The sequence below is a fragment of the Coregonus lavaretus genome (assembly GCF_964263955.1).
Source record: "Coregonus lavaretus genome assembly, chromosome: 22".
Taxonomy (NCBI): Eukaryota; Metazoa; Chordata; class Actinopteri; order Salmoniformes; family Salmonidae; genus Coregonus; species Coregonus lavaretus.
In genome coordinates this window covers 25,155,551-25,182,569 of record NC_140009.1, presented here as the reverse complement: position 1 = coordinate 25,182,569, position 27,019 = coordinate 25,155,551, and the positions used below count along the sequence as shown (strand labels likewise).

At 42.5% G+C, this 27,019-nt stretch overlaps 1 protein-coding gene across 2 annotated transcripts; it reads right to left on the bottom strand.

Moving 5' to 3' along the window:
• Positions 1-4,616: 4,616 nt before the first annotated feature.
• LOC311149627 (6-phosphofructo-2-kinase/fructose-2,6-bisphosphatase 2-like) lies at positions 4,617-25,148 on the bottom strand. Of its 2 annotated transcripts, XM_084186816.1 has the most exons (16): positions 25,059-25,148; positions 24,440-24,707; positions 22,744-22,869; positions 22,287-22,383; positions 21,689-21,755; positions 21,502-21,576; positions 21,361-21,417; positions 21,109-21,233; positions 13,765-13,972; positions 13,435-13,581; positions 13,222-13,326; positions 13,006-13,135; positions 9,108-9,170; positions 8,897-8,961; positions 6,560-6,760; positions 4,617-6,294 (listed from the first exon to the last, which is right to left on the bottom strand). In XM_084186816.1, the coding sequence occupies exons 2-16, from the start codon at positions 24,534-24,536 to the stop codon at positions 6,241-6,243; spliced, it is 1,617 nt and encodes a 538-aa protein (XP_084042942.1). In that variant the 5' UTR covers positions 24,537-24,707; positions 25,059-25,148; the 3' UTR covers positions 4,617-6,240. The 2 variants fall into 2 exon arrangements, with proteins under 2 accessions (XP_084042942.1, XP_084042943.1); XM_084186817.1 differs by lacking the exons at positions 22,744-22,869; positions 24,440-24,707; positions 25,059-25,148 and having other exon boundaries at positions 22,106-22,375.
• Positions 25,149-27,019: the final 1,871 nt, after the last annotated feature.

Below are 27,019 nucleotides of genomic sequence, written 5' to 3'. Positions count from 1 at the left end.
GGTTTGCACACATCTCAGGAGGGATTTTTTTTTTTTTGTGTGTCATTTAGCAGACGCTCTTATCCAGAGCGACTTACAGTTAGTGAATACATATATATATTTTTTTATACTGGCCCCCCGTGGGAATCGAACCCACAACGCCATGCTCTATCAACTGAGCTACATCCCTGCCGGCCATTCCCTCCCCTACCCTGGACGACGCTGGGCCAATTGTGTGCCGCCCACGAGCCTCCCGGTCGCGGCCGGCTGCGACAGAGCCTGGATTCAAACCAGGATCTCTAGTGGCACAGTTAGCATTGCAATGCAGTGCCTTAGACCACTGCGCCACTCAGGAGACTGGAGATTTTGTCCCACTCCTCTTTGCAGATCTTCTCCAAGTCATTAAGGTTTCGAGGCTGACGTTTGGCAACTCGAACCTTCAGCTCCCTCCACAGATTTTCTATGGGATTAAGGTCTGGAGACTGGCTAGGCCACTCCAGGACCTTCATGTGCTTCTTCTTGAGCCACTCCTTTGTTGCCTTGGCCGTGTGTTTTGGGTCATTGTCATGCTGGAATACCCATCCACGACACATTTTCAATGCCCTGGCTGAAGGAAGGAGGTTCTCACCCAAGATTTGACGGTACATGGCCCCGTCCATCGTCCCTTTGATGCGGTGAAGTTGTCCTGTCCCCTTAGCAGTAAAACACCCCCAAGCATAATGTTTCCACCTCCATGTTTGACGGTGGGGATGGTGTTCTTGGGGTCATAGGCAGCATTCCTCCTCCTCCAAACACGGCGAGTTGAGTTGATGCCAAAGAGCTCCATTTTGGTCTCATCTGACCACAACACTTTCACCCAGTTCTCCTCTGAATCATTCAGATGTTCATTGGCAAACTTCAGACGGGCCTGTATATGTGCTTTCTTGAGCAGGGGGACCTTGCGGGCGCTGCAGGATTTCAGTCCTTCACGGCGTAGTGTATTACCAATTGTTTTCTTGGTGACTATGGTCCCAGCTGCCTTGAGATCATTGACAAGATCCTCCCGTGTAGTTATGGGCTGATTCCTCACCGTTCTCATGATCATTGCAACTCCACGAGGTGAGATCTTGCATGGAGCCCCAGGCCGAGGGAGATTGACAGTTATTTTGTGTTTCTTCCATTTGCGAATAATCGCACCAACTGTTGTCACCTTCTCACCAAGCTGCTTGGCGATGGACTTGTAGCCCATTCCAGCCTTGTGTAGGTCTACAATCTTGTCCCTGACATCCTTAGAGAGCTCTTTGGTCTTGGCCATGGTGGAGAGTTTGGAATCTGATTGATTGATTGCTTCTGTGGACAGGTGTCTTTTATACAGGTAACAAGCTGAGATTAGGAGCACTCCCTTTAAGAGTGTGCTCCTAATCTCAGCTCGTTACCTGTATAAAAGACACCTGGGAGCCAGAAATCTTTCTCATTGAGAGGGGGTCAAATACTTATTTCCCTCATTAAAATGCGAATCAATTTATAACATTTTTGACATGCGTTATTCTGGATTTTTTTGTTGTTATTCTGTCTCTCACTGTTCAAATAAACCTACCATTAAAATTATAGACTGATAATTTCTTTGTCAGTGGGCAAACGTACAAAATCAGCAGGGGATCAAATACTTTTTTCCCTCACTGTACATTAAATACATGCTTTCAAATCAAATCACATTTTTCATTTGTCACATACACCTGTTTAGCAGATGTTATTGCGGTTGTAGCGAAATGCTTGTAACTGCTTTATCATGTGGAGAAATATCCTGCCTCCATTGTGTTGTGTTATGGAGAAAATGTGGGGGTCATGTTTACAGTAACTGCAAAAAGTTACAGTGAAACCAAGGGAAAAGGCAGTAACTGCCATCAGTCACATCAGTTACTGCCTTTTACCTTGGTTTCACTGAGCTTTGGGCTGCAGTGTCACGACTTCCTCCGAAGCTGCCTCCCCTCCTTGTTCGGGCAGGCTTCGTCGTTCGTCGTCACCGGCCTTCTAGCCACTGCCGCTCCATATCTCATCATTCCATTTGTCTTGTCTTGTCAATTGCACACACCTGGTTGTTCTTCCCCTCATTAGTATGTGTTTAAGTGTTCCCTCTGCCCCCTTGTCCTTGTGGGTGATTGTTCATTGTGAGGATTAGTAGCTCGGTTGAGCTCAGTATTTTATATTGCCGGGGTATTTTCCCCATGTGTATGTTTGTTCCAGTGCGCCTGTTTTGTGCACTGGACTGGTTACGATGGATTACGGAATAAACTCTGTATACTGTGATTTACCCTCCTGCGCCTGACTCCTTCAAATCACGCATCACATGCAGTGTCTACTGTTTACCTTGGTATTATTTATTGTTCTTCGCTGATACAAGTATCAAACTATATGACACTACCAGCCACATACAAATAAATATATGAACAAAAGTTTGTGTTGAAAAATGTTTGTCATGGAAACATATTCCATTGGGTGTACCAAGCAAGAAGGTAGTAACTGCCATCTAGGCCCTAGGGTCATGTCAGAGGTCGGCGTCAATATGAATAAAAAATAACCTCATAGTAAGACAACAGATAACCACATCTCCAATGATCTGCATACAATTAATTTGGCTGGACAATAAAAAAAACTGAAGTCATTTTTCTCAGTTTCACTCTATGAGCAGTTACTGCTCTTTTGCTTGGTTGCGCAGAACACACTTCTGTGAATCAAATTCGACCCACTTAATCAATTAAGCAATGCCAGCCTACCATAAACACGTTTCCAATACATACAGTTCAGTTTACAGCAACGAAAACCAATAGGCTACTAAGAAAACTATAATAGCATCTGCAGTAACCGAGTATTCCAGCCACTCTCTTCCTATGAACCAGTTGCTATTAAATTAACATTTTTCGACAGAAAACCTGCGGCTAGGGTAGGATTCTAGGCTAACGTGGGCTGAGTCTTCTGTTCCAAGATCATCAGGAACAGTCGGAGGTGGAGGCGGCTGTGGAGCCATTATCCTGGCGGCACTTGTGGAAGGGTGGGGCTCTGCATACAGATAGCTGGAGCTCGGCAGCGGCCTCAGTGGTTTAATGCTGCTGCTCATCGTTCTCCTCCTTTGTTTGGGTACTTTGGCGAAGCCAATTTTTTATATCCATCGTGGTAGATTAGCTGCTTCGAGCTAGCTAAATAGGCTAAGGCTAATAACGCTAACACTTTTTACAGCTAGCTAGCTAAGGGTGAAGCAGCTTCAACGGTAAACTTGACCCTGCCCTTATAAATCAAAATAAAATATTACAAGAAACCCAAAGGTGTCATACGACTCGTACCTAACTTCCCAGTGGCTTTCCATAGCCCTGTTAAAACCGCAGCGCGCCCTGTCCATTGTGCGCTGGGTAGATACAGATTTGTTTTGCGCCAACCTGTCACTCAGTCATTTGAATTTTTTTGATATTTTTATATAGGGACATAAAACTAAAAATGAGGGGGCTAAGCCTCCTGTAGCCCACTCATGGAGCCAGGCCCGTATCAGCATTTGATTAATGATGAACAGCTCATAATTTCAGTGTCAATCTACTAACTACACTATCACTATTAAAAAAAACACAACATTTTGTACTTTCACCATTCAACAATGAGAATCAGAATTTTCCTCAATTACAAATGTAATACAAGTTTCTATGTGACTCATGACATTGCATTACACCTTCTCCACACCTTAAAGTGTTGTTGGTTTAGGACTTTAGATAGAGGGTAGCTCCTGTTGTGGTACAATGAAGTCTTGAACAGTCTTGTGGAAGATGCCTACACTGATACACAAACAAGAAGGGTGTGAAAGGGGTGGGTATAGCATGACAACTATGTTACAGTGCACCACAAAGCAGCTACTTTAATTTCAGCATTTAGTGGTTGTCTCTTCCCTGGCTGTACCTTTTCAAATGTGAGTCGCTCTGGATAAGAGCGTCTGCTAAATGACTAAAATGTAAATTTAATCAGTAATACATTATATCAAAGAACGGTTAGAAACCCCTAGCTGACTGAACCATTGAAACATCCCTGAGAATGTTTTTGTTTACTGTACAAGGGCACCAACCCATTTCCCCTATGACAGACCAGTCTGGAAAAAAGTTTATGGTTGCAATCAGTTAACGGTCCCAATCCCCGCCACCTGTCCTTTACGTCTTTGACAGACGCTACTTATATTAGTCCTAGATGTGTCACAGGTCATATCCTAGGTCTAATATAAGAAGGTTGAGTGATTTATTGGACCTACAGTGAATTCGGAAAGTATTCAGATCCCTTCCCCTTTTCCACATTGTTACGTTACAGCCTTATTCTAAAATTGATTTAAAAATATATATTCCTCATCAATCTACACACAATACCCCATAATGACAAAGTAAAAACAGTTGTCTGAATTCTTTCCGAATGCACTGTAGGTTATTATTCCCAGGAAGCATCCCTCAGAATCTTGCCCTATTGCCAGGGTTCTGCCACAGGAATGCCCTGGCTTTAGATAAGACAGGAAGTATTGCTGGAAACATCTAAACAGGAAGATACCACCCAATGAGCTCAATCAATCTGGACACACCCACACTGTGTACCAGAGGACCAAGTCAAGTCTAACTGCCATGAGCAAGACGTTCTGATAGATACATTATTTATTGAATCATTTACACTCATGTCAGATTAATATTCCAGTGATTTAAAACATTTTACAGCATTGTGCCAGTATATAGATCAGTATACTGTAGTCTTACAGGCTACTTGTCTTCTGCCTATTTATATAATAACAATGTCTTGTAAGAGCCACAAAAGTAATGCTAGAAGTCCCTGTAGCTCAGTTGGTAGAGCATGGTGCTTGCAACGCCAGGGTTGTGGGTTCAATTCCCACGGGGGACCAGTATGAACAAATTTATGCACTCACTAACTGTAAATCGCTCTGGATAAGAGCGTCTGCTAAATTACTAAAATGTACTAAACAGTCACAGAGGCACTTTAGAGCAGCATTACATTTAACATATATCCTTATGGCAGTAATAAACAATAAGATACACTTCACTGATCTTGCCCACCCATGTGTAAGTATGAAAGTACCTACGGTATCTTTCCTTATGCTGTGCTTTTTCAGGATGCAAAATCATGCAGATAACATCAGGAAAAGTAAAAACACAATGTCAGTTTAACAAATTTAAGAATAAATGCTGCCTTTAACTGTAACTACAATAGTAGTTGCCATTTTAGCTGAGGACGTGTAATGAATGCATCTATAATGCAAATAAATTGGCATTTCACAACATGACCATGAATATGTAACTGAATTGCAGAGTAAAATGTGAACTCTATACACACACACACAGTAATGTAACATGTGACTAACTAATAACATGAATCCCTGAGCTGAAATTTTTAATCCTGTATGGTGGTCTTTCAGCCTAACTGAGGAAAAACAAAGCTGGTCACAACGCTGTTCAAAAACAATGATATTCAACTATCCAATTTAAGACATACATATAATCATTCATAAGAGCTTAAGTAATTGTACATTATAGACTTAAAGGATACGACAGTGTTTGTAGTCAGTGCTTTGTTTTTGATAAAATGTTCAGTTACCATGTAAAATAAATTGCAATAGACAAATCACTGAATTACTCTAAAATCTACTAAGACAAATATCCTCAAAGATATCCTCTATTTAACATCCAAAAGTTCTGTTTACAGTAAATTCAACTTTGAATGTTGATAAGTGTGTGTGCAAACAAGGCCATGTTTTTCTCAAATCATATCACTCTTCACCCACACACAATATCACAATAGTCACAATATCTATCTAACAGATGTCAACAGAAACGAAACAGCTGTAGAACAAATTCTGGCCACTACAACAACCACACGCTGTGACCATTTGCGGCTGAGGTGGTGTGCTTGAACCACTGCTTGACAATCAAAATGGTAAGGCTGGCATGGTATGTAGCAGGCCTGAGCGTTAGGTGATGATTCCTCCTGGAGTGGAGGGACTAGGTACAGACAGAGGGCACCTGGGTTCAAATACTATTTGAAATCATGTCAAATACTTTAGCTGTGTTTTACAGTGCTTGCATGTTGAAATGGAACCAATAGAAAAGTCCCCAATGTGCAAACACTGCTCATCTGGCACTCCTGGCAGGCTAAAGCAAACACTCAAGGTATTTACAAATACTGAAAATAGTATTTGAACCCAGGTCTGATGGCAGAGAGGATGTTGGGGAGTGGAGACGCCTGTCTCCGTCCTCTTCAACTGCGAACAGCATCTTCTGAGTCTCCTGGGCTGAAGCAGTTGAGAGACTCCTTCAGGAGGCAGAAGGAGGGAGAGACAGTGTTACCTCATGCTAAGCTGTGCCAAGGCCGGGCGCCGTCACCATACAGTTTGTTTTGACTGGCCTCTACTACACTTGAGCTCAGACAGAGGAGGGTAAGGTCAATCACAAGACACAACTTACTCTGTTTTTATAAGTTGCTGTTTTTAGAAAATTCAGTTTAAGGACACAAGTAACATCATAAAAACATGTGAAGAGAGAGAGAGACATCATTCATGCAGAAAGACAACACTAACTTGGTTTTGTGTCAACTCTGCTCCCTCAGGGTCCTCGAAGGACTGCATGCTGGGTATAAAGGGGGCCAGGGGCCGTCGAGATTGAGATGGGTTGCCAGCGCTGTAGAGGCGCGGACGCTTCACCTGGTCGTGACTGGACAGAGGGGTGAAACTGTTCCTCCGGAGGAATGTGTTGGGAACGACGTCATTACGAACTTTATCCTGGATAGAGAGGATGGAGGAAAGAGAAGGAGCATTAGAATCAGAGATAAATAAAGTTTCACTGTGTGTGTGCGCGTCTTGCATGCTACACATCTTGTGAAAACAATACAGCTTGAACAAACAACAGAATATTGAAGGCGGTGTCGCGGTTCCTTTCCCAGACATGTTAGCAGGGCTACGCTCAGTAAAAGGCAGTGTGGTCACTGGTCATGTTTATGAGTGTGACGCCCACACCACAAGGGACATCTGGTAAACACAGTGTACTGGGGACAGCACTGAGACACTGTGTGGCCTGTTCATACCAGAACTACATACTGTACTGTATAAGCAGAGCAGATCTCCAAATTAGAAGAAATTACATAAAATAGGCCCTTTGTATTGTTGAGGGTGGAAACTGTACTCTGGTCTTTTTTTTGGAGCAATTTCTCACACTATTTTGTATATACAGTGCCTTGCAAAAGTATTCATCCCCCTTGGCGTTTTTCCTATTTTGTTGCATTACAACCTGTAATTTAAATGGATTTTTATTTGGATTTCATGTAATGGACATACACAAAATAGTCCAAAAATGTCTACAAAATAAATAACGGAAAGGTGGTGCGTGCATATGTATTCACCCCCTTTGCTCTGAAGTCCCTAAATAAGATCTGTGCATCCAATTACCTTCAGAAGTCACATAATTAGTTAAATAAAGTCCACCTGTGTGCAATCCAAGTATCACATGATCTGTCACATGATCTTAGTATATATACACACCTGTTCTGAAAGGCCCCAGTCACCTTTAAGCAAGGGGCACCACCAAGCAGCAAGCGGCACCATGAAGTCTAAGGAGCTCTCCAAACAGGTCAGGGACAAAGTTGTGGAGAAGTAAAGATCAGGGTTGGGTTATAAAAACATATCAGAAACTTTGAACATCCCACAGAGCACCATTAAATCCATTATTAAAAAAATTGAAAGAATATGGCACCCCAACAAACCTGCCAGAGGGCTGCCCACCAAAACTCACGGACCAGGCAAGGAGGGCATTAATCAGAGGCAACAAAGAGACCAAAGATAACCCTGAAGGAGCTGAAAAGCTCCACAGCGGAGATTGGAGTATCTGTCCATAGGACCACTTTAAGCCATACACTCCACAGAGCTGGGCTTTACTGAAGAGTGGCCAGAAAAAAGCCATTGCTTAAAGAAAAAAATAAGCAAACACGTTTGGTGTTCGCCAAAAGGCATGTGGGAGACTCCCCAAACATATGGAAGAAGGTATTCTGGTCAGATGAGACAGAAATTGAGCCTTTTGGCCATCGCACTGTCTGGCGCAAACCCAACACCTTTCATCACCCCGAGAACACCATGTTTTTTCATCGGCAGGGACTGGGAAACTGGTCAGAATTGAAAGAATGATGGATGGCGCTAAATACAGGGAAGTTCTTGAGGGAAACCTGTCTCAGTCTTCCAGAGATTTGAGCCTGGGACGGAGGTTCACCTTCCAGCAGGACAATGACCCTAAGCATACTGCTAAAGCAACACTTGAGTGGTTTATGGGGAAATATTTAAATGTCTTGGAATGGCCTAGTCAAAGTCCAGACCTCAATCCAATTGAGAATATGTGGTATGACTTAAAGATTGCTGTACACCAGCGGAACCCATCCAACTTGAAGTAGCTGGAGCAGTTTTGCCTTGAAGAATGGGCAAAAATCCCAGTGGCTAGATGTGCCAAGCTTATAGAGACATACCCCAAGAGACTTGCAGCTGTAATTGCTGCAAAAGGTGGCTCTACAAAGTATTGACTTTGGGGGGGTGAATAGTTATGCACGCTCAAGTTCTTTTTATTTTGCATCTTCAAAGTGGTAGGCATGTTGTGTAAATCAAATGATACAAACCCCTAATAGGAAAAATGCCAAGGGGGGTGAATACTTTCGCAAGCCACTGTAACTTCATATTCTGAGGATTGACTCACTACTACCTAGAACTCTTCCAACGACAACTTCCCAGATCAGCCAGTTTGTTATGACTCGGCCGTTTACTGTACTAAAACATGACCACATGCGTTACCGTTAAGAGAGGGATACAGTATATGAACCTATGAAATTAAGTAGAACGCACAGTAGATTGAACAGAGATTTGGCAAGGAGAGCAACTCACTAATGGCCTGTCCCGGTGAGTGTTCACAGCCTCCACTTTGAGGTCAAACGTGTCCACTTTACAACCTGGCCGAGAAAAACCAACAACAACAGAGAGAAAAGCGAGAGAGAGAGAGAAAATAACAGTCAATGTTAACCTGAGAGAGAGGGAGGAGAGAGAAAGTTGTTGTGTCTGAGACTGACACAGGGTAGTCTTGGATGAGATATCCTACCATAAGCCATGGGGGTGAGCTTTAGAACCGTGTGGAGGGGACACTTCAAGTAGGGCAGGTCATCTGTGCCAACAGAAACAAAGACACAATGACTGTCTTTAGAACATTGCATGTGAGATCAATGCGTCATCTCAAAAGGACTCAATCTCATGCAGTTAATGGCACATGATAGAGTTAATAATACATATATATATATATTTAGAGATTATATTTAGATTAGCCAATATAATTACTCAATAGATTTCATTACTTCTCTTTCCTGACATTAGGGATCGGGCAGTGACAGTCAGAGGTGCCCACTGCACAGTCACAGTGTGGATGGCTTTACTAGCCTTTAAAATGCCCCTTAAGGCACAAACCACTTCCTTTCCTGACTTGGCAGACCATTAAGAGAGCCATGTGACATTCTGTTTAGCCTCAACTTCTATTTCTGTCCTTCATCCAGGATGAACATCAGCAAAGGCAAACTTTTCCACTCAAAACAAGCAGAAGTCAAATTGTGTGTTTGTATGCTTGTATCCTGGCTAAAGTAATTGATTTTCCTAACGAGGGGCAGTGTGTGTGTCTGTGAATCTGTGTATATACAGGGCCTTCGTAAAGTATTCAGACACCTTGACTTTTTCCACATTTTCTTACGTTACAACCTTATTCAAAAATGTATTAAATAGTTTTTTTTCCCTCATTAATCTACACACAATGCCCCATAATGACAAAGCAAAAACAGCTTTTAGACATTTTTGCTAATTTATAAAAAATAATAAACTGAAATATCACATTTACATAAGTATTCAGACACTTTACTCAGTACTTTGTTGAAGCACCTTTGGCAGCGATTACAGCATCGAGTCTTCTTGGGTATGACGCTACAAGCTTGGCACACCTGTATTTGGGAAGTTTTTCCCCATTCTTCTCTGCACACCCTCTCAAACTCTGTCAGGTTGAATGGGGAGCGTCGCTGCACAGCTATTTTCAGGTCTCTCCAGAGATGTTCGATCGAGTTCAAGTCCGGGCTCTGGCTGGGCCACTCAAGGACATTCAGAGACTTGTCCCGAAGCCACTCCTGCGTTGTCTTGGCTGTGTAGGGATGGTGCCAGGTTTCCTCCAGACGTGACGCTTGGCATTCAGGCCAAAGAGTTCAATCTTGGTTTCATCAGACCAGAGAATCTTGTTTCTCATTGTCAGAGTCTTTAGGTGCCTTTTGGCAAACTCCAAGCGGGCTGTCATGTGCCTTTTACTGAGGATGGCTTCTGTCTGTCCACTCTAAATTCCAAGCATCTACCTCTAACCCTAGGAAGATCTTTGCCACCTTCTCCTCCCTGCTGAATCCCCCCCCCCCTTCTCCCTCTCTGTGGATGACTTCGTCAACCATTTTGAAAAGAAGGTTGACGACATCCGATCCTCGTTTGTTAAGTCTAATGACACTGCTTGTCCTGCTCACACTGCCCTACCCTATGCTTTGACTTCTTTCTCCCCTCTCTCTCCAGATAAAATCTTGCGACTTGTGACGGCCGGCCGCCCAACAACCTGCCCGCTTGACCCTATCCCCTCCTCTCTTCTCCAGACCATCTACGGTGACCTTCTCCCTTACCTCACGCTCATCAACTCATCCTTGACCGCTGGCTATGTCCCTTCCGTCTTCAAGAGAGCGAGAGTTGTACCCCTTCTCAAAAAACCAACACTCGATCCCTCTGATGTCAACAACTACAGACCAGTATCCCTTCTTTCTTTTCTCGCCAAAACTCTTGAGCGTGCCGTCTTTAGCCAACTCTCTTGCTATCTCTCTCAGAATGACCTTCTTGATCCAAACCAGTCAGGTTTCAAGACTGGTCATTCAACTGAGACTGCTCTTCTCTGTGTCACGGAGGCTCTCCGCACTGCTAAAGCTAACTCTCTCTCCTCTGCTCTTGTCCTTCTAGACCTGTCTGCTGCCTTTGATACTGTGAACCATCAGATCCTCCTCTCCACCCTCTCCGAGCTGGGCATCTCCGGCGCGGCTCACTCTTGGATTGCGTCCTACCTGACCGGTCGCTCCTACCAAGTGGCGTGGCGAAGGGCTGTCTCCGCACCACGTGCTCTCACCACTGGTGTCCCCCAGGGCTCAGTTCTAGGCCCTCTCCTATTCTCGCTATACACCAAGTCACTTGGCTCTGTCATATCCTCACATGGCCTCTCCTATCATTGCTACGCAGACAACACACAACTAATCTTCTCCTTTCCCCCTTCTGATAACCAGGTGGCGAATCGCATCTCTGCATGTCTGGCAGACATATCAGTGTGGATGACGGATCACCACCTCAAGCTGAACCTTGGCAAGACGGAGCTGCTCTTCCTCCCGGGGAAGGACTGCCCGTTCCATGATCTCGCCATCACGGTTGACAACTCCGTTGTGTCCTCCTCCCGGAGTGCGAAGAGCCTTGGCGTGACCCTGGACAACACCCTGTCGTTCTCCACTAACATCAAGGCGGTGACCCGATCCTGCAGGTTCATGCTCTACAACATTCGGAGAGTACGACCCTGCCTTACACAGGAAGCGGCACAGGTCCTAATCCAGGCACTTGTCATCTCCCGTCTGGATTACTGCAACTCGCTGTTGGCTGGGCTCCCTGCCTGTGCCATTAAACCCCTACAACTCATCCAGAATGCCGCAGCCCGTCTGGTGTTCAACCTTCACAAGTTCTCTCACGTCACCCCGCTCCTCCGCACACTCCACTGGCTTCCAGTTGAAGCTCGCATCTGCTACAAGACCATGGTGCTTGCCTACGGAGCTGTGAGGGGAACGGCTCTGATCAGTCCCTACACCCAAACGAGGGCATTGCGTTCATCCACCTCTGGCCTGCTGGCCCCCCTACCTCTGCGGAAGCACAGTTCCCGCTCAGCCCAGTCAAAACTGTTCGCTGCTCTGGCACCCAAATGGTGGAACAAGCTCCCTCACGACGCCAGGACAGCGGAGTCACTCACCACCTTCCGGAGACACTTGAAACCCCACCTCTTTAAGGAATACCTGGGATAGGATAAAGTAATCCTTCTAACCCCCCCCCCCACCCCCCCCAAAAAAACATTGTAAAGTGGTTATCCCACTGGCTATAAGGTGAATGCACCAATTTGTAAGTCGCTCTGGATAAGAGCGTCTGCTAAATGACGTAAATGTAAATGTCTGGCCACTCTACCATAAAGGCCTGATTGGTGGAGTGCTGCAGAGATGGTTGTCCTTCTGGAAGGTTCTCCCATCTCCACAGAGGAACTCTAGAGCTCTGTCAGAGTGACCATCGGGTTCTTGGTCACCTCCCTGACCAAGGTCCTTCTCCCCCGATTTCTCAGTTAGGCCGGGCGGCCAGCTCTAGGAAGAGTCTTGGTGGTTCCAAACTTCTTCCATTTAAGAATGATGGGGGCCACTGTGTTCTTGGGGACCTTCAATGCTGCAGACATTTTTTGGTACCCTTCCCCAGATCTGTGCCTCGACACAATCCTGTCTCGGAGAGCTCTACGGACAATTCCTTCGACCTCATGGCTTGGTTTTTGCTCTGACATGCACTGTCAACTGTGGGACCTTATATAGAAAGGTGTGTGCCTTTCCAAATCATGTCCAATCAATTGAATTTACCACAGGTGGTCTCCAATCAAGTTGTAGAAACATCTCAAGGATGATCAATGGAAACAGGATGCACCTGAGCTCAATTTCGAGTCTCATAGCATGGTCTGAATACTTATGTAAGTAAGGTATTTCTGTTTATCTAAATTATCTAAAAACCTGTTTTCGCTTTGTCATTATGGGGTTTGCTGAGGAAAAATAATTATTTAATCAATTTTAGAATAAGGCTATAACGTAACAAAATGTGGAAAAAGTCAAGGGGTCTGAATACTTTCCGAAGGCACTGTAAGTGAGTTTGTGTGTTTGTACCAGCACTCTTATCCAGGAAGTAAGCGAGCAGGCAGCGCATGACAGCCTGGTGACAGATGACCAGCACGTTGCCCTGTCTTTCCAGCTCCATGATGACCGGCTCTAACCTCTGCACCAGGTCCTGGTAGGACTACAGAGAGAGGAGAGGAACAAACTGAGCTCACTGCTTCAGATGAATGCGACAGATCTCTGTAGAGAGATAAGGAGTAACTGTACCTCTCCTCCTGGGTAGCGGTAGTGGTACTTGTCCTGCTCTCTTAAGGCAAACTCCGCAGGGTAGAATTCCTCAATCATCTCATAGGTCATCTCCTCACAAACACCCTGAGAAACATAAATACGTTTATTTATAGACAATCATTATTAAAAAATTTAACCCCTACCATGTTTCGTCTATGGGTCACTATTGAACCGTGGTGTTGTGGTACTGACGGCATCGATCTCGTTGAGTATCTTCCACTGCTCGTAGGGCACCCCGAGCTCCTCCGCAGTCTGGATAGTCCGTCTCAGCTGGCTGGTCCACACCTTTAGGTCTGGCAGACCATGCTCCTCCACAAAACCCTTCAGCGCTCCAGCAAACTGAGAGAGGATTAGAATCGGCATTGTAGGTTTATTTGTAGACAGTATGTAAGTGAGATGAAGTCATACAGTTATTGAGTGTGCAAGATGAATATATATATAGAACATAGAGCAACATAGCATGAAGTGGCACAATGGTTTCTGTACTTGTAATGATATACTAAAGGAAAAGTCGATCTATACCTTTTTCCCTTGAACAGACAGCATTGCGTCACCCCCGATGCGTCCCTTCATGTTGTGGTCGCTCTCTCCGTGCCGACACAGGTAGATAGAGTGAGAGTGCACGTGGATGTTCATCAGGTAGTACACGATCTTGCTCTGGATGTAGTCCTGCACCCTGTTTACCAGGAAGCTCCGGCCCACATTGATGACCTGGATGAAGGACAGGTCCCTAAGGGTCAGAGGTTAGAATGGAGGTCAAGATGGAATTTATCAGTGACCTGATAGCATCTTGATCCTATGCAGACTGATTGCTAATGACGCTAATAATGATCATCATGAAGATCTACTCATTAGCAAAATGTATTCTCAATACAATAGTTCGGAGAAATCAAAGAAATTGACAATAACTTTTAATAATAAAATTAGCTTCTCTCAAATATTAACACATTTCTCTGTGTAGAATATACAGTAGCTATTCAGTGCCTGCTATCTGTATGTATTAAATGGCCCGAACTGCTGAAAACAAAGGCTTTCGCAAGGCCCTGGCTGGCCCAGTAAGAGGTGAAGCAACTGTTCCTCTTCTCTAACTGGGACAATGTCCAGAGGAATTTACTGATGTTATGACTTGGAGGCCCAGGCTTGAGGAGAGCTCAGGCTCGAGATAAAATTGTATTTTGTACATTTCTTGAAGATTAACTTCGGTACAAAATCATTGTGTTGTTTTATAAGGCTTATCATACGAGGGTCTATATCTAATAATACTATGGTGAATTAGGAATAATTACCAATGAAGCAGAAACATTTTCTGTCAGGAGATTTAGAATTGGAAATCAGACCAATGATGTTAGGACGAGGAGTCAATGTGGTGACAAAGCAGGCCATAATCTGAAAAAACACCTTTGTCAACCTTGTGTGTTGTCTCCACCTACTGGACAAACTATGGAACTCTTGATGAAGGTTTGTAAATACAAATGGCTTGACTGACAAAATGTATAAATTAAAGCTACACTGTGGAACTTTGTATGTACTGGTGTTTTTAGAGACCCCTGTGGCAAGAATGAAAAAAATAATCTAGATTTGAACACAATTCCCCAGAAACCCCCGCTCTCATGGGTAGTCGCTAGAATGACGTAGTCCATCAACATCCTCTCTAAAGAGAGTATAGGCTGATTTCTCCCTGCTCTGTTGGCAAGTATTTTTCTCAGCTCATATAGGAGTCAAACGCCTAGTGCACTAATTTAGTGGAAAAACACCATTTTCTCAAAAAGGTTTTTTAATATATGAATAATTTTTTATTGGTGATTTATCACGGGGTGCAGCAGCACCCTCAACACCCCTACTTCCCGCAGCTATGGGTACATTGTAATAATGTTATAGCTACCATGAATTTCTCTGCCTGGTAAAAGATTAGATAGCTATCTGAAGATAGCTAGCAAGCTAGCTAACTTGGTAAAGACTTCTGAGTACTACGTACGTTTTCACACTTCCCGGGAGCAACCAAGTCTGACAATTGGAATATTTTACGTGCCTATTTAAATCCTTTGTAAATCCACTCCACAATAGCCTATCAACTTTTTAGGATCATCAAAGACATTACAATGATGAACCATATTAATTTTGGCATTGATATCTTTAAAAGAAAATAAACTATTAACAATTCACGTTTTTGACTATGTAACGCTAATGCTTAATATAATCACACAAACAATCTTCTCATGGACTAAAAGTTTGAGAAAAGCTAAGAGATTGGTCAAAAGATGGCTGAGTTTTTGAGAAATCAAAAATCGGATTTTATATGTCCATTTCAACCACTGTAAATCCACTCCACAGTGGCCTATCAACTTAAAATGTGTCATCACTATTACATTTACATTTACATTTTAGTCATTTAGCAGACGCTCTTATCCAGAGCGACTTACAGGAGCAATTAGGGTTAAGTGCCTTGCTCAAGGGCACATTTACGTCATTTAGCAGACGCTCTTATCCAGAGCGACTCACAAATTGGTGCATTCACCCTATAGCCAGTGGGATAACCACTTTACCATTTTTTTTTTGGGGGGTTGGGGTAGAAGGATTACTTTATCCTATCCCAGGTATTCCTTAAAGAGGTGGGGTTTCAAATGTCTCCGGAAGGTGGTGAGTGACTCCGCTGTCCTGGCGTCGTGAGGGAGCTTGTTCCACCATTGGGGTGCCAGAGCAGCGAACAGTTTTGACTGGGCTGAGCGGGAACTATGCTTCCGCAGAGGAAGGGGAGCCAGCAGGCCAGAGGTGGATGAACGCAATGCCCTCGTTTGGGTGTAGGGACTGATCAGAGCCCGAAGGTACAGAGGTGCCGTTCCCCTCACTGCTCCATAGGCAAGCATCATGGTCTTGTAACGGATGCGAGCTTCAACTGGAAGCCTATCTTTGACGTCTCTAAGACGAACCACACTGAATTTGATATATATATATATATATATATATAAAAAGAGGAAACTATTAACAACTAATTCTTTGCATATGTAACGTTAATGCTCAAAATCATCTGCTCCTCATGAACCATGTCAGATTCACTCCAGATTTTGTATTTAGACTCATTACATTAGTATTTAATGGTTTTACGAAATAATTGTGGCTGCATTCAAATATGGCCGCACTGTACTTATAGATGCACGTTAGCACATATGCTAACGCAAGAAATACTTAAGAAATCTCCTTCTCATGAACCATAAATCAGATTGACTCCAGATTTGGTATACTGTATAGACTCAATAAATTAGCCTCTAATGAATTTGAGAATGATTAGTTGCTGCATTCAAAGTCGGCCACGCTACAGCACTAGATGGCACCATATCACACCAGGGCTATAAGAACTGAACCGATGGACATGGGGCCATCGGTTCAGTTCAAGCTGTGTGAATATAAAGTCACTTTAACCCTGATTGTTGCACCAAACTAGTTGGTGGCACTATAATATGCCATTTAGCAGATGCTGTTATCCAAAGCGACTTACAGTCATGTGCGCATACATTTTTACGTATGGGTGGTCACGGGGATCGAACCCACTACCCTGGCGTTACAAGCGCCGTGCTCTACCAATTGAGCTACAGAGGACCACACATCATTGGCACCATAGGATACTAGAGCAATATCTACTGATCAAGTGAACTTTGTCTCATGCAAATGAATGTTGGGTTTAAATTATGCAGACGAATAATGTGAAATACCGTGATTAGTATATCTGTATATTCACAGTTGCCCTATTATGTGATCTGAATGTAGTGAAAAGTTCTGCTGCTTGCGCAGTCTGCATATTACAGCTGTGAGAGTGTATTGAAGTATTGTGGAGTGTACCAACTGAGATTTAGATAATTTAAACAAACAGATTTCAACAAAATAATGTACCAGAATTCAAAGATGACCGCAATATACAAATACACTAACGCTGAAAATATTTCACAATATTTCAAACCATTAGTCAAATTGACCCCAGAGTTGGTACAGTGAGGGAAAAAAGTATTTGATCCCCAGCTGATTTTGTACGTTTGCCCACTGACAAAGACATGATCAGTCTATAATTTTAATGGTAGGTTTATTTGAACAGTGAGAGACAGAATAACAACAACAAAATCCAGAAAAACGCATGTCAAAAATGTTATAAATTGATTTGCATTTTAATGACGGAAATAAGTATTTGACCCCTCTGCAAAACATGACTTAGTACTTGGTGGCAAAACCCTTGTTGGCAATCACAGAGGTCAGACGTTTCTTGTAGTTGGCCACCAGGTTTGCACACATCTCAAGAGGGATTTTGTCCCACTCCTCTTTGCAGATCTTCTCCAAGTCATTAAGGTTTCGAGGCTGACGTTTGGCAACTCGAACCTTCAGCTCCCTCCACATATTTTCTATGGGATTAAGGTCTGGAGACTGGCTAGGCCACTCCAGGACCTTAATGTGCTTCTTCTTGAGCCACTCCTTTGTTGCCTTGGCCGTGTGTTTTGGGTCATTGTCATGCTGGAATACCAATCCACGACCCATTTTCAATGCCCTGGCTGAGGGAAGGAGGTTCTCACCCAAGATTTGACGGTACATGGCCCCGTCCATCGTCCCTTTGATGCGGTGAAGTTGTCCTGTCCCCTTAGCAGAAAAACACCCCCAAAGTATAATGTTTCCACCTCCATGTTTGACGGTGGGGATGGTGTTCTTGGGGTCATTGGCAGCATTCCTCCTCCTCCAAACACGGCGAGTTGAGTTGATGCCAAAGAGCTCGATTTTGGTCTCATCTGACCACAACACTTTCACCCAGTTCTCCTCTGAATCATTCAGATGTTCATTGGCAAACTTCAGACGGACCTGTACATGTGCTTTCTTGAGCAGGGGGACCTTGCGGGCGCTGCAGGATTTCAGTCCTTCACGGCGTAGTGTGTTACCAATTGTTTTCTTGGTGACTATGGTCCCAGCTGCCTTGAGATAATTGACAAGATCCTCCCGTGTAGTTCTGGGCTGATTCCTCACCGTTCTCATGATCATTGCAACTCCACGAGGTGAGATCTTGCATGGAGCCCCAGGCCGAGGGAGATTGACAGTTATTTTGTGTTTCTATTTCTGTGTTGTCACCTTCTCACCAAGCTGCTTGGCGATGGTCTTGTAGCCTATTCCAGCCTTGTGTAGGTCTACAATCTTGTCTCTGACATCCTTGGAGAGCTCTTTGGTCTTGGCCATGGTGGAGAGTTTGGAATCTGATTGATTGATTGCTTCTGTGGACAGGTGTCTTTTATACAGGTAACAAACTGAGATTAGGAGCACTCCCTTTAAGAGTGTGCTCCTAATCTCAGCTTGTTACCTGTATAAAAGACACCTGGGAGCCAGAAATATTTCTGATTGAGAGGGGGTTAAATACTTATTTCCCTCATTAAAATGCAAATCAATTTATAACATTTTTGACATGCGTTTTTCTGGATTTTTTTGTTGTTATTCTGTCTCTCACTGTTCAAATAAACCTACCATTAAAATTATAGACTGATCATTTCTTTGTCAGTGGGCAAACGTACAAAATCAGCAGGGGATCAAATACTTTTTTCCCTCACTATACCTCCAACCTCACTTGACGATGAGTTTTGTGATATCCTTCTCCCAAAAAATCATATTAAACTATCTGTGACAGAAAACAAATATTGTGAAGGCCTAATATTGCAAAAATCTCTGAAGCTGGAGACTCTTATCTCCCTCAGTAACTTTAGGCATCAGTTGTCAGAGCACCTTACCGATCACTGCACCTGTACACAGCCCATCTGAAATTAGCCCACCCAACTACCTCATCCCTATATTGTTATTTATTTTGCTCTTTTGCACCCCAGTATCTCTATTTGCACATAATCTCTTGCACATCTAGCATTCCAGTGTTAATACTATTGTAATTATTCTGCACTATAGCCTATTTATTGCCTTACCTCCATAACTTGCTACATTTGCACACACTGTATATATATTTTCTGTTGTATTTCTGACTTTATGTTTTTTACCCCATATGTAACTCTGTGTTGTTTTTATTGCACTACTTTGCTTTATCTTGGCCAGGTCGCAGTTGTAAATGAGAACCTGTTCTCAACTGGCTTACCTGGTTAAATAAAGGTGAAATAAAAAAAATAATAAAAATAATTACACAGGACGAACTATGGTTGGCAATTGATTCCTTTCAGACGGGGAAAACCCCTGGCCTCGATGGCATTCCAATAGAGATATATCAAACTTTTTTGAACTACTGAAAGATCCATTACTATCATGTTTAAATTACTGTTATATAAATGGCAAATTGTCGGACACACAAAAAGAGGGACTGATCTCTCTCCTACTGAAGACCCTGTCTCTAAAAAAATTGGAGGCCCCTCACCCTTCAATGTTTCGTCGGGAAAAATATTGGCAAAATGTATTGCTCATAGAATTAAAAAAGGTCCTACCAGACATTACTCATCACGATCAGACGGGATTCTTAAAAGGAAGATATATTAGAGACAACATTAGACAACTACTAGAAATAATTGAAAACTATGAGAATGCAGGGAAACCAGGTATACTCTTTAGAGCAGATTTTGAATCTGTTTATAAGTGCCTGGATTGTATAAGATGGGTAACAGTCATGTACAACAATAATTTATGTAAAATAATAAATAACGGTTACTTCTCTGAGAACCTTGAATTGTCAAGAGGCATAAAACAAGGTTGCCCTCTGTCACCATACTTATTTATTATGGCCATTGAACAGTTAGCTATAAAAATCTGATTTAATGATAACATTACGGGGCAAAAGATTATGCATTAGAGACAAAAGTATCAATGCAAGCCGGTGATTAAAGTTCTCTCTTGAGTCCTTAATCTTCAACCTTGAAGGGCCTTATTGAAGACCTGGATAATGTATTCTGTTTCTTTGGACTAAAACCCAACTATGATAAGTGTATTATATTACGGATTGGGTCTCTTAAAGATATAAACTTTAACATTGCCATGTGGTCTCCCGATTAAATGGATGGATGGTGAAGTGGATGTGCTTGGTATACATATCCCGGAAAAGTTGAGCGATTTTGCAACTATTAACTTTGATAGAAAACTTTGCAAAATAGATAGGATCTTGAAACTGTGGAGAGGGAAACACCTGTCCATCTACGGGAAAATTACTCTTATTAATTCTCTAGTGATATCGCAGTTTCCATATTTATTCATGGCTCTACCGACTTCAGAAGAATCCTTTTTCAAATCAGGCAAGAAAAATATATCTCATTTTATTTGGAATTGCAAAACAGATAAAGTTAAATGGGCATATGTATATAGTGAACATGAGTTTGAAGGGTTAAAACGATTAAATATTAAAGGCATTAAACCTCCCTCTTAAAGCCTCCATTATACCGAAATTATATCTAAAGCCAAACTGGTTTTCCAGCACGCTACTAAGAGGCACATCCAATGTTCAAATGGGGGCTTTTTGCTGTTAAACATATTAAAACCAACCATTTCCGGAGGATTGACAATGGATCCCTGTTTAAAGTATTGTCCTTTTTAGATGAAGTCATACAGAGTTGGTTACAATTCCAATTTCATCCTCCAGAAGAGGCAGAACAAATATTACAGCAAATAATATGGCTAAACTCCAACGTATTTAGAGGAAAGACCAATTTTCTAGGAAGAAATGTATAAGGATGGTATGTTTCTAAATTGTAAGTAAGGACGGTAAAATTGTCACACAAGCAATGAACAAAGGTTTATGGAGATGTATACTCAATACAAAAGTATAACCAACTCTTCGCAGCTCTGCCACAAAAATGGAAGAGGCAAACTTTTGAACGGTAGTGTACATAATGCAGTATTAACCATTTAAAATAGAGAACGTCTTACTTGTCGTGTTCATCAGGGTCTAATGGTTGGTACATGACTTTATAACATTCTATTCTCTTCAGGAAGTCCTCCATCACACTCTCTCTGTCTCTTTCTGGGTAGTCTGGACTGGACACCTTCACATCCTGGGGAGGAGAGGGAGGTGCACAAGACTTAAAGTGTGGAAATCCTTAAGAAGATTACTATAGAATGTTTTAATGAGAAATAAAACTCATAATGTAGTTACGTTTTTAAACATGCAAGTTAATTTACCATAATATTAGCAGCAATGACATCAGGGTCGTCACACAATGACTCCACAAAAAACACCTGCGAAAGAGACCAATCTTTGAAGATACACTTCACTAAACCATTTTGACAACAATAATTGGGAATAATAATAATAACACTGACCTTGTAAGCATGTTCCTTTGCAAAACTAAGGATTAATTCTCTCCTCTCTCGGGTGGTGTTTGTGGCATCAAAGACCTGAAAGACATAATCACATCTCACTGATATCTCAAATTAAGCTTGTCTTTTCAGTTTAATATTACTATTTTGTCTCCAATTACTCAAAACAGCAGAGAGAGTAGATACTCACAGCGATCTGGCCCCCCTCTTCAGTCAGATAAGCTTTGACATCCTGCAGAGCCACCAGAGCACACTGCCTGTAGGGACACAGTGACCCACATCAATAACAATTGAAATGAAAAATCAGTAACACTTCACTTAAAACCGACAGATATAATGCATTATGTTGCTATAATGCATTGTAAGACCATGTATGATGACCCCATTATGTCTTAGTAACATTTATGTTCAATCTGTTGAAGAATTATAGCATAGAAATACGCAATATATTACAAGCCTTATAATAATACATTATAGGGTTCATATAACGCTTATAACAAGTATCATACCTGTTGGTCTAGCAGCTAGCATTAAACTGAGAGAAAGGAAAATGGCGGGCGGCCAGGTGACTCACTACCATTGAGATCCTCACTAAAAAAGTAATTACATTAATTGTCTCAATCCAGTAGGGGGCCTTATAAACCTCAGCAAGGTTTTCAATACAGATAACACCTGCCTGGAGCTGGAGAAAACATGGAGGGCATATTCTAGAAAAAAAAAGGGTTACTGTAATACTGAACAACTCAAAGGAACCTAATTCTTCTGCCACAGGTCCAAAAATACTATACTTCCTGATTTCCATGGCCTCCTCGTTGTCATGTCTGAAGAAGTCATAGGACTTGTAGGCTTTCACAGCCTCTCGCCTGTAGACCCCCAGGTTGAATACTGCAACACAATACAGGGCCTTCATCAGGTGATGAAAGGCACAACATGTTCTTGTAATCAGTACAATGTCATGTGACATTTTCCTGAACTGTGGAAGGAAGACATGGGTTCTGCAGCATCGCAGTTCAATTACATCATTCACTATACTGTAAATATATCTACACAAAAGAGCCCTTTGATTGGTAGTCCACACAAAGGAATTAATTTACACATCGTATAGAGGATTATGTTTGTATTGAATACAGTAACATGAATAATGAGGAAAGTGTGGCTTCAATGTTTATCTTCCGGTTGGGCAGGTCTGGAAAAATATTGAATGAAAATACAGTATAGTACATAGAGTGAGGCCTTTATACTAACCCTTGGTTGGCACTCCTATCCAGTTGAGGTAGCGGGTCAGCTTTTTGGACATGTAGGTTTTCCCTCTGGCAGGAAGACCAATCATCACAATCACAGTGGGGGAGTTGGTCATGTAAGAGGCCCATGCTGTTCACACAGACAGAGAAACATAAATCCCAACCAAACAACTTACTTTGAAATGTCAATAGAACGTAGGCTAAGTATTTTACCATGGCACAGTAACTCCATTATATTTTATCATTGTAAAAAAAAAAAGGCCAATATGTTTAGAGAGTTGATCTATTTTCAATTATTCCTTTGGGTTTCTTTTTTCATCCAGATCTTCTCACTAGCAGTGGTTAATGTTTTTCAAACAGCAGCTGCTTAGCAACTGACTGTCCACAGACACTGTTAAGTCTTTGACCAGAAATGTACAAATTAAGCATGGTGTTCTGAAGAATGTTATTGTTAGTGTGTGTCTCTCTCTCTCTCCTTTGGTCTGTTAATGCAGATAGATTTTAAAAACCACCAACACCAATCCTCAGTCCTTTGCACACAAACCCTTGCTATGCTTAACAAGACCAGGCATTACATTTGCATGCTACACATTCCTTAAACCAGCCCTGTGGCTTAAAAATTCAGTGGTTAGCAAGCAGCCAACCGCAACAGATTTGTGTGTGTGAATGCGAGTATGAGGTATGAGTGTGTTTGGGATATCTTGGAACCATCTCCAGTTCCTAATTACAGATTCCTCAGAGTGGACTGGACTGGCTAGTTAAAGGTCCAATGCAGCAGCTTTTATCTCAATATCAAATCATTTCTGGGTAACAATTAAGTACCTTACTGTGATTGTTTTCAATTAAAATGGTCAAAAATAAACAAAAATAGCATCTTAGGGCAATTTCTCGAGCAAGAATTTTGCTAGGACTGTCTGCGTGGTCTGAATGGGGAGGGGAAAACTGACAATTAGCTGTTATTGGCAGAGTATGGAACTCTTTCTTATTGGTATTTAACTAATTTTCCACATGGTGATGTCAACATGGAAGGCTGAAACTCCATCCCACCAAAACAGGAAGAAGTTTTAGGTGGTATTTTCAAACAGCTCTTAAACTAAAAGGGCATTATCATCATTTTCACAATTTCACAGTATTATTCTAACCTCATAGTGTGGAAATATATATATAAAGACACCCGGAAATCTAGTTGACTGCACTGTGCCTTTAATGCTAGATTTATTTCACTGGGGGTGATCGCAAAAACACATGCACTGATGACTGCACACATCACATCTAATCTAGTTTGAACAGAAGTGTGAAGAAAGGCTCTATGCCTAAGGTAAACTATCAGAGCACCTTTCACATGTTGTATGCAGGTAGGGAGACAAGAGATGCCTAGTTTCACATTGCATGACAGGGGAGGAAGGGGACGTTTGTCCAAGTGACAAGCCAGCGAGGCAAAAAAATAGGGCTGATTACTTGGTAAAAAATTGCATTTTGTGTTCATTTCTAAATGTCAGATTCTGCACAGCCCAATTCAATTCCATGTAATCAATGTAATTGCCTTGTGTCGTTAGGAACATAGCTCACATTGGTTATGCAGCAGCTTGCAATGAATACCCAAAGATCAGGTTGACATTTAACCTAATTGGGTTAATACAGGAAAGGGACCAGAATAGACTGGAGCATATGAGGCAGGCAGACAAGACACTAGTACTTACAGCATTTCTTCAGTACTTCATTAGCCCTGAGTTCCGTTCTCTTCCCCTCTGCTGAACTTTCCAGCACTGCACTGCCTTTCTGTTGGCGGGCAGCCATGATGCTAGTAGACACAGCACACTGTCACTGTGCTGTCCAATGACTGGTCCTGTCACGGCAGGGTCGCCTGGCTAGTCCTGTCACGGCAGGGTCGCCTGGCTGGGGACTCTCTCTGGGACTGGGAGGTCAGGACACTCTAGCTAAGTGAGGTCATCATCTCTGCAGAAGATTCTGCAGATAACATAGTTGTTTAGTCTATCTTCCCAGATTCCATAAATTGTTTACTTTCAAACAATCATAGCTAGCTAGCTGAGTAAATATTTTACACAATTAGTTTAGCTAGTTAACCTATAAATACGCCTAGCTACTGTTACAGTGCAAAATATGTCTAGCTAGCTAAGCATAATACATACCCTTTACATCTGAAGAAAGTGACAGTTTATTTTTTTTCACACGTTCATATGACACGCTTGTTCTATCTACAACAACTTGAAGACATAAGACCGGTTCAGCTACAACTTCACACTATGCAACAACAACAGTTTCACCTCAGCACGACGGATAATTTACAGAAGCACTTACCAAAATGACAACAAGTGAGTCGACAGACACAATATGACACTTTGTAACCACTCTGTACAGTAGCTATTTCATCTGTCTGCTCTCACGCTCCGAGGTATTCTATTGTTTGGCTCCTCCCCCCCGACACTGCGGGAAGGAAATCAACATGCGCAATGACTGACGATAAACACACGGTAACACAGATAGAACAATGAGACAGATATTTCACCGGATGTATAAATGTGAAGCATCCGCTTTGCGTTTCCGCTCACTATCAAATATGGTAGTAAGAGGAAGCCCAGTGGCCGGCAGTGGGAGAAGATGGATTTTGACTGACATTCTGAACGTTTTCTCATCGATGAATCATTTCATCTCAATAGAGTTTTCTGTTCCCAAAACTACAATATGTTATGAACAGAGTGTACTAAGTTTTGTAGACTTTACCCTTTGCCAAAGTTGTTAAAACTTGCGTTGTTTAGAAGGAGTACAGAGGCGAATTGAGTTATTGCACACGCACACTTCACAGAGTAGACGTTCTCTAACGGAAATATGCAGATGCATGCTAGAAGGGGCCAATAGGATCTCGCTAGCTGTGTGGGCCAGAGACGGATAAACTAAATCCTACCTGTGAGCCCCGTTTCTCTTAAAAAATAAACAAAATATTAGAGAATGTATCTAATTACCTTCTACTCAATATACTCTTTAAACTAATTTCCTGTATCCCCTTCTCCCTCATACTAGATCTCAGCCTCTCTTTCCCTCTCATACTGCCCACACTGTATCAATACATGCTCCACTGTTTCTGTTTCCTGGCAATAATCACACTTTCCTGTTGCATGCATTCCTATAACATTAAAGTCTTATTCAATCGGCTATGTCCCACCCTTAATAAATAGCCTCCTCTCTTCTGTCCCTTCCTATCGTCCTCCCCAACTTTCCTATGTACTTGAAATAAATGCCTGCTCTTAGTATCTCTATTACACTGCTCCTGCCATCTCTGCACCACCACTGTCCATATCAGGCTTTTTGCCACTGCCTTGCTTATTGAAACTACAACATCAACATCCCCACTACTAAGTGCTTGTTTAGCCAGTACATCAACTGCCTCATTCCCCTCCACCCCCAAGTAAATATGATCTGTATACCCATCTGTCTAATCCTGCCATGGGTTTGTAGTACATCATAAAGCAGGTATTGTCTGCTACGTTAGCTAAAGAACTGCAGACTCATCAACACTGCACATGAATCAGAGCAAATAACTACTCTATCTGGCTTGACTTCCTCCACCCACTGCAAGGCCAACAGTATGGCCATCAGCTCCGCCGTATATAGAGCCAGATGACCTGTAATATGTTTCCTGACTACCACCCCACATTCCTGCACTACAAATGCTGATCCAGTACGTCCTGTCGTTTGAACCATCTGTGTAAATGGCCACAAAATCCTGATACACAGTATCCAGACGTCCATTAAACAAATCAGATTGATCAACACCCAATAATTAATTGCCAGCTGCTGTCTCCTAACCTGCAATGGCATATCCCCCATCTCCACCTGTAGTGCAGACACTGGGGAGGTCTGAAACACCCCACTACATATTCTGTGTCCTTGCCCCTGTATGACATCTAGCCTTTCTAATGAGGTCCGGGCTGCCGAACCATATGCTATACTGCCATAGTCTATTACAGATCAGATTAATGCAACATACATGGTCCTCAATGAGGAACGGCCAGCCCCCCACTCCTTCCCCGTCAGACAGCGCATTACATTTAGCACCTTCTTACACTTTCCCACCACTCTCTCAATGTGTTCTGCCCAGGTCAGCCTAGTGTCAAAGTACACTAAGGGCCCCACCCTCTCCAAGTTTCTCCCATATAACCTCAAGTGTACCTCATCTCCCACCTTCCTCCTGGTAAAGAACACTGTCTGAGTTTTCTCTACAGAGAACCTGAATCCCCACATTAATGCCCACCGCTCTAGCT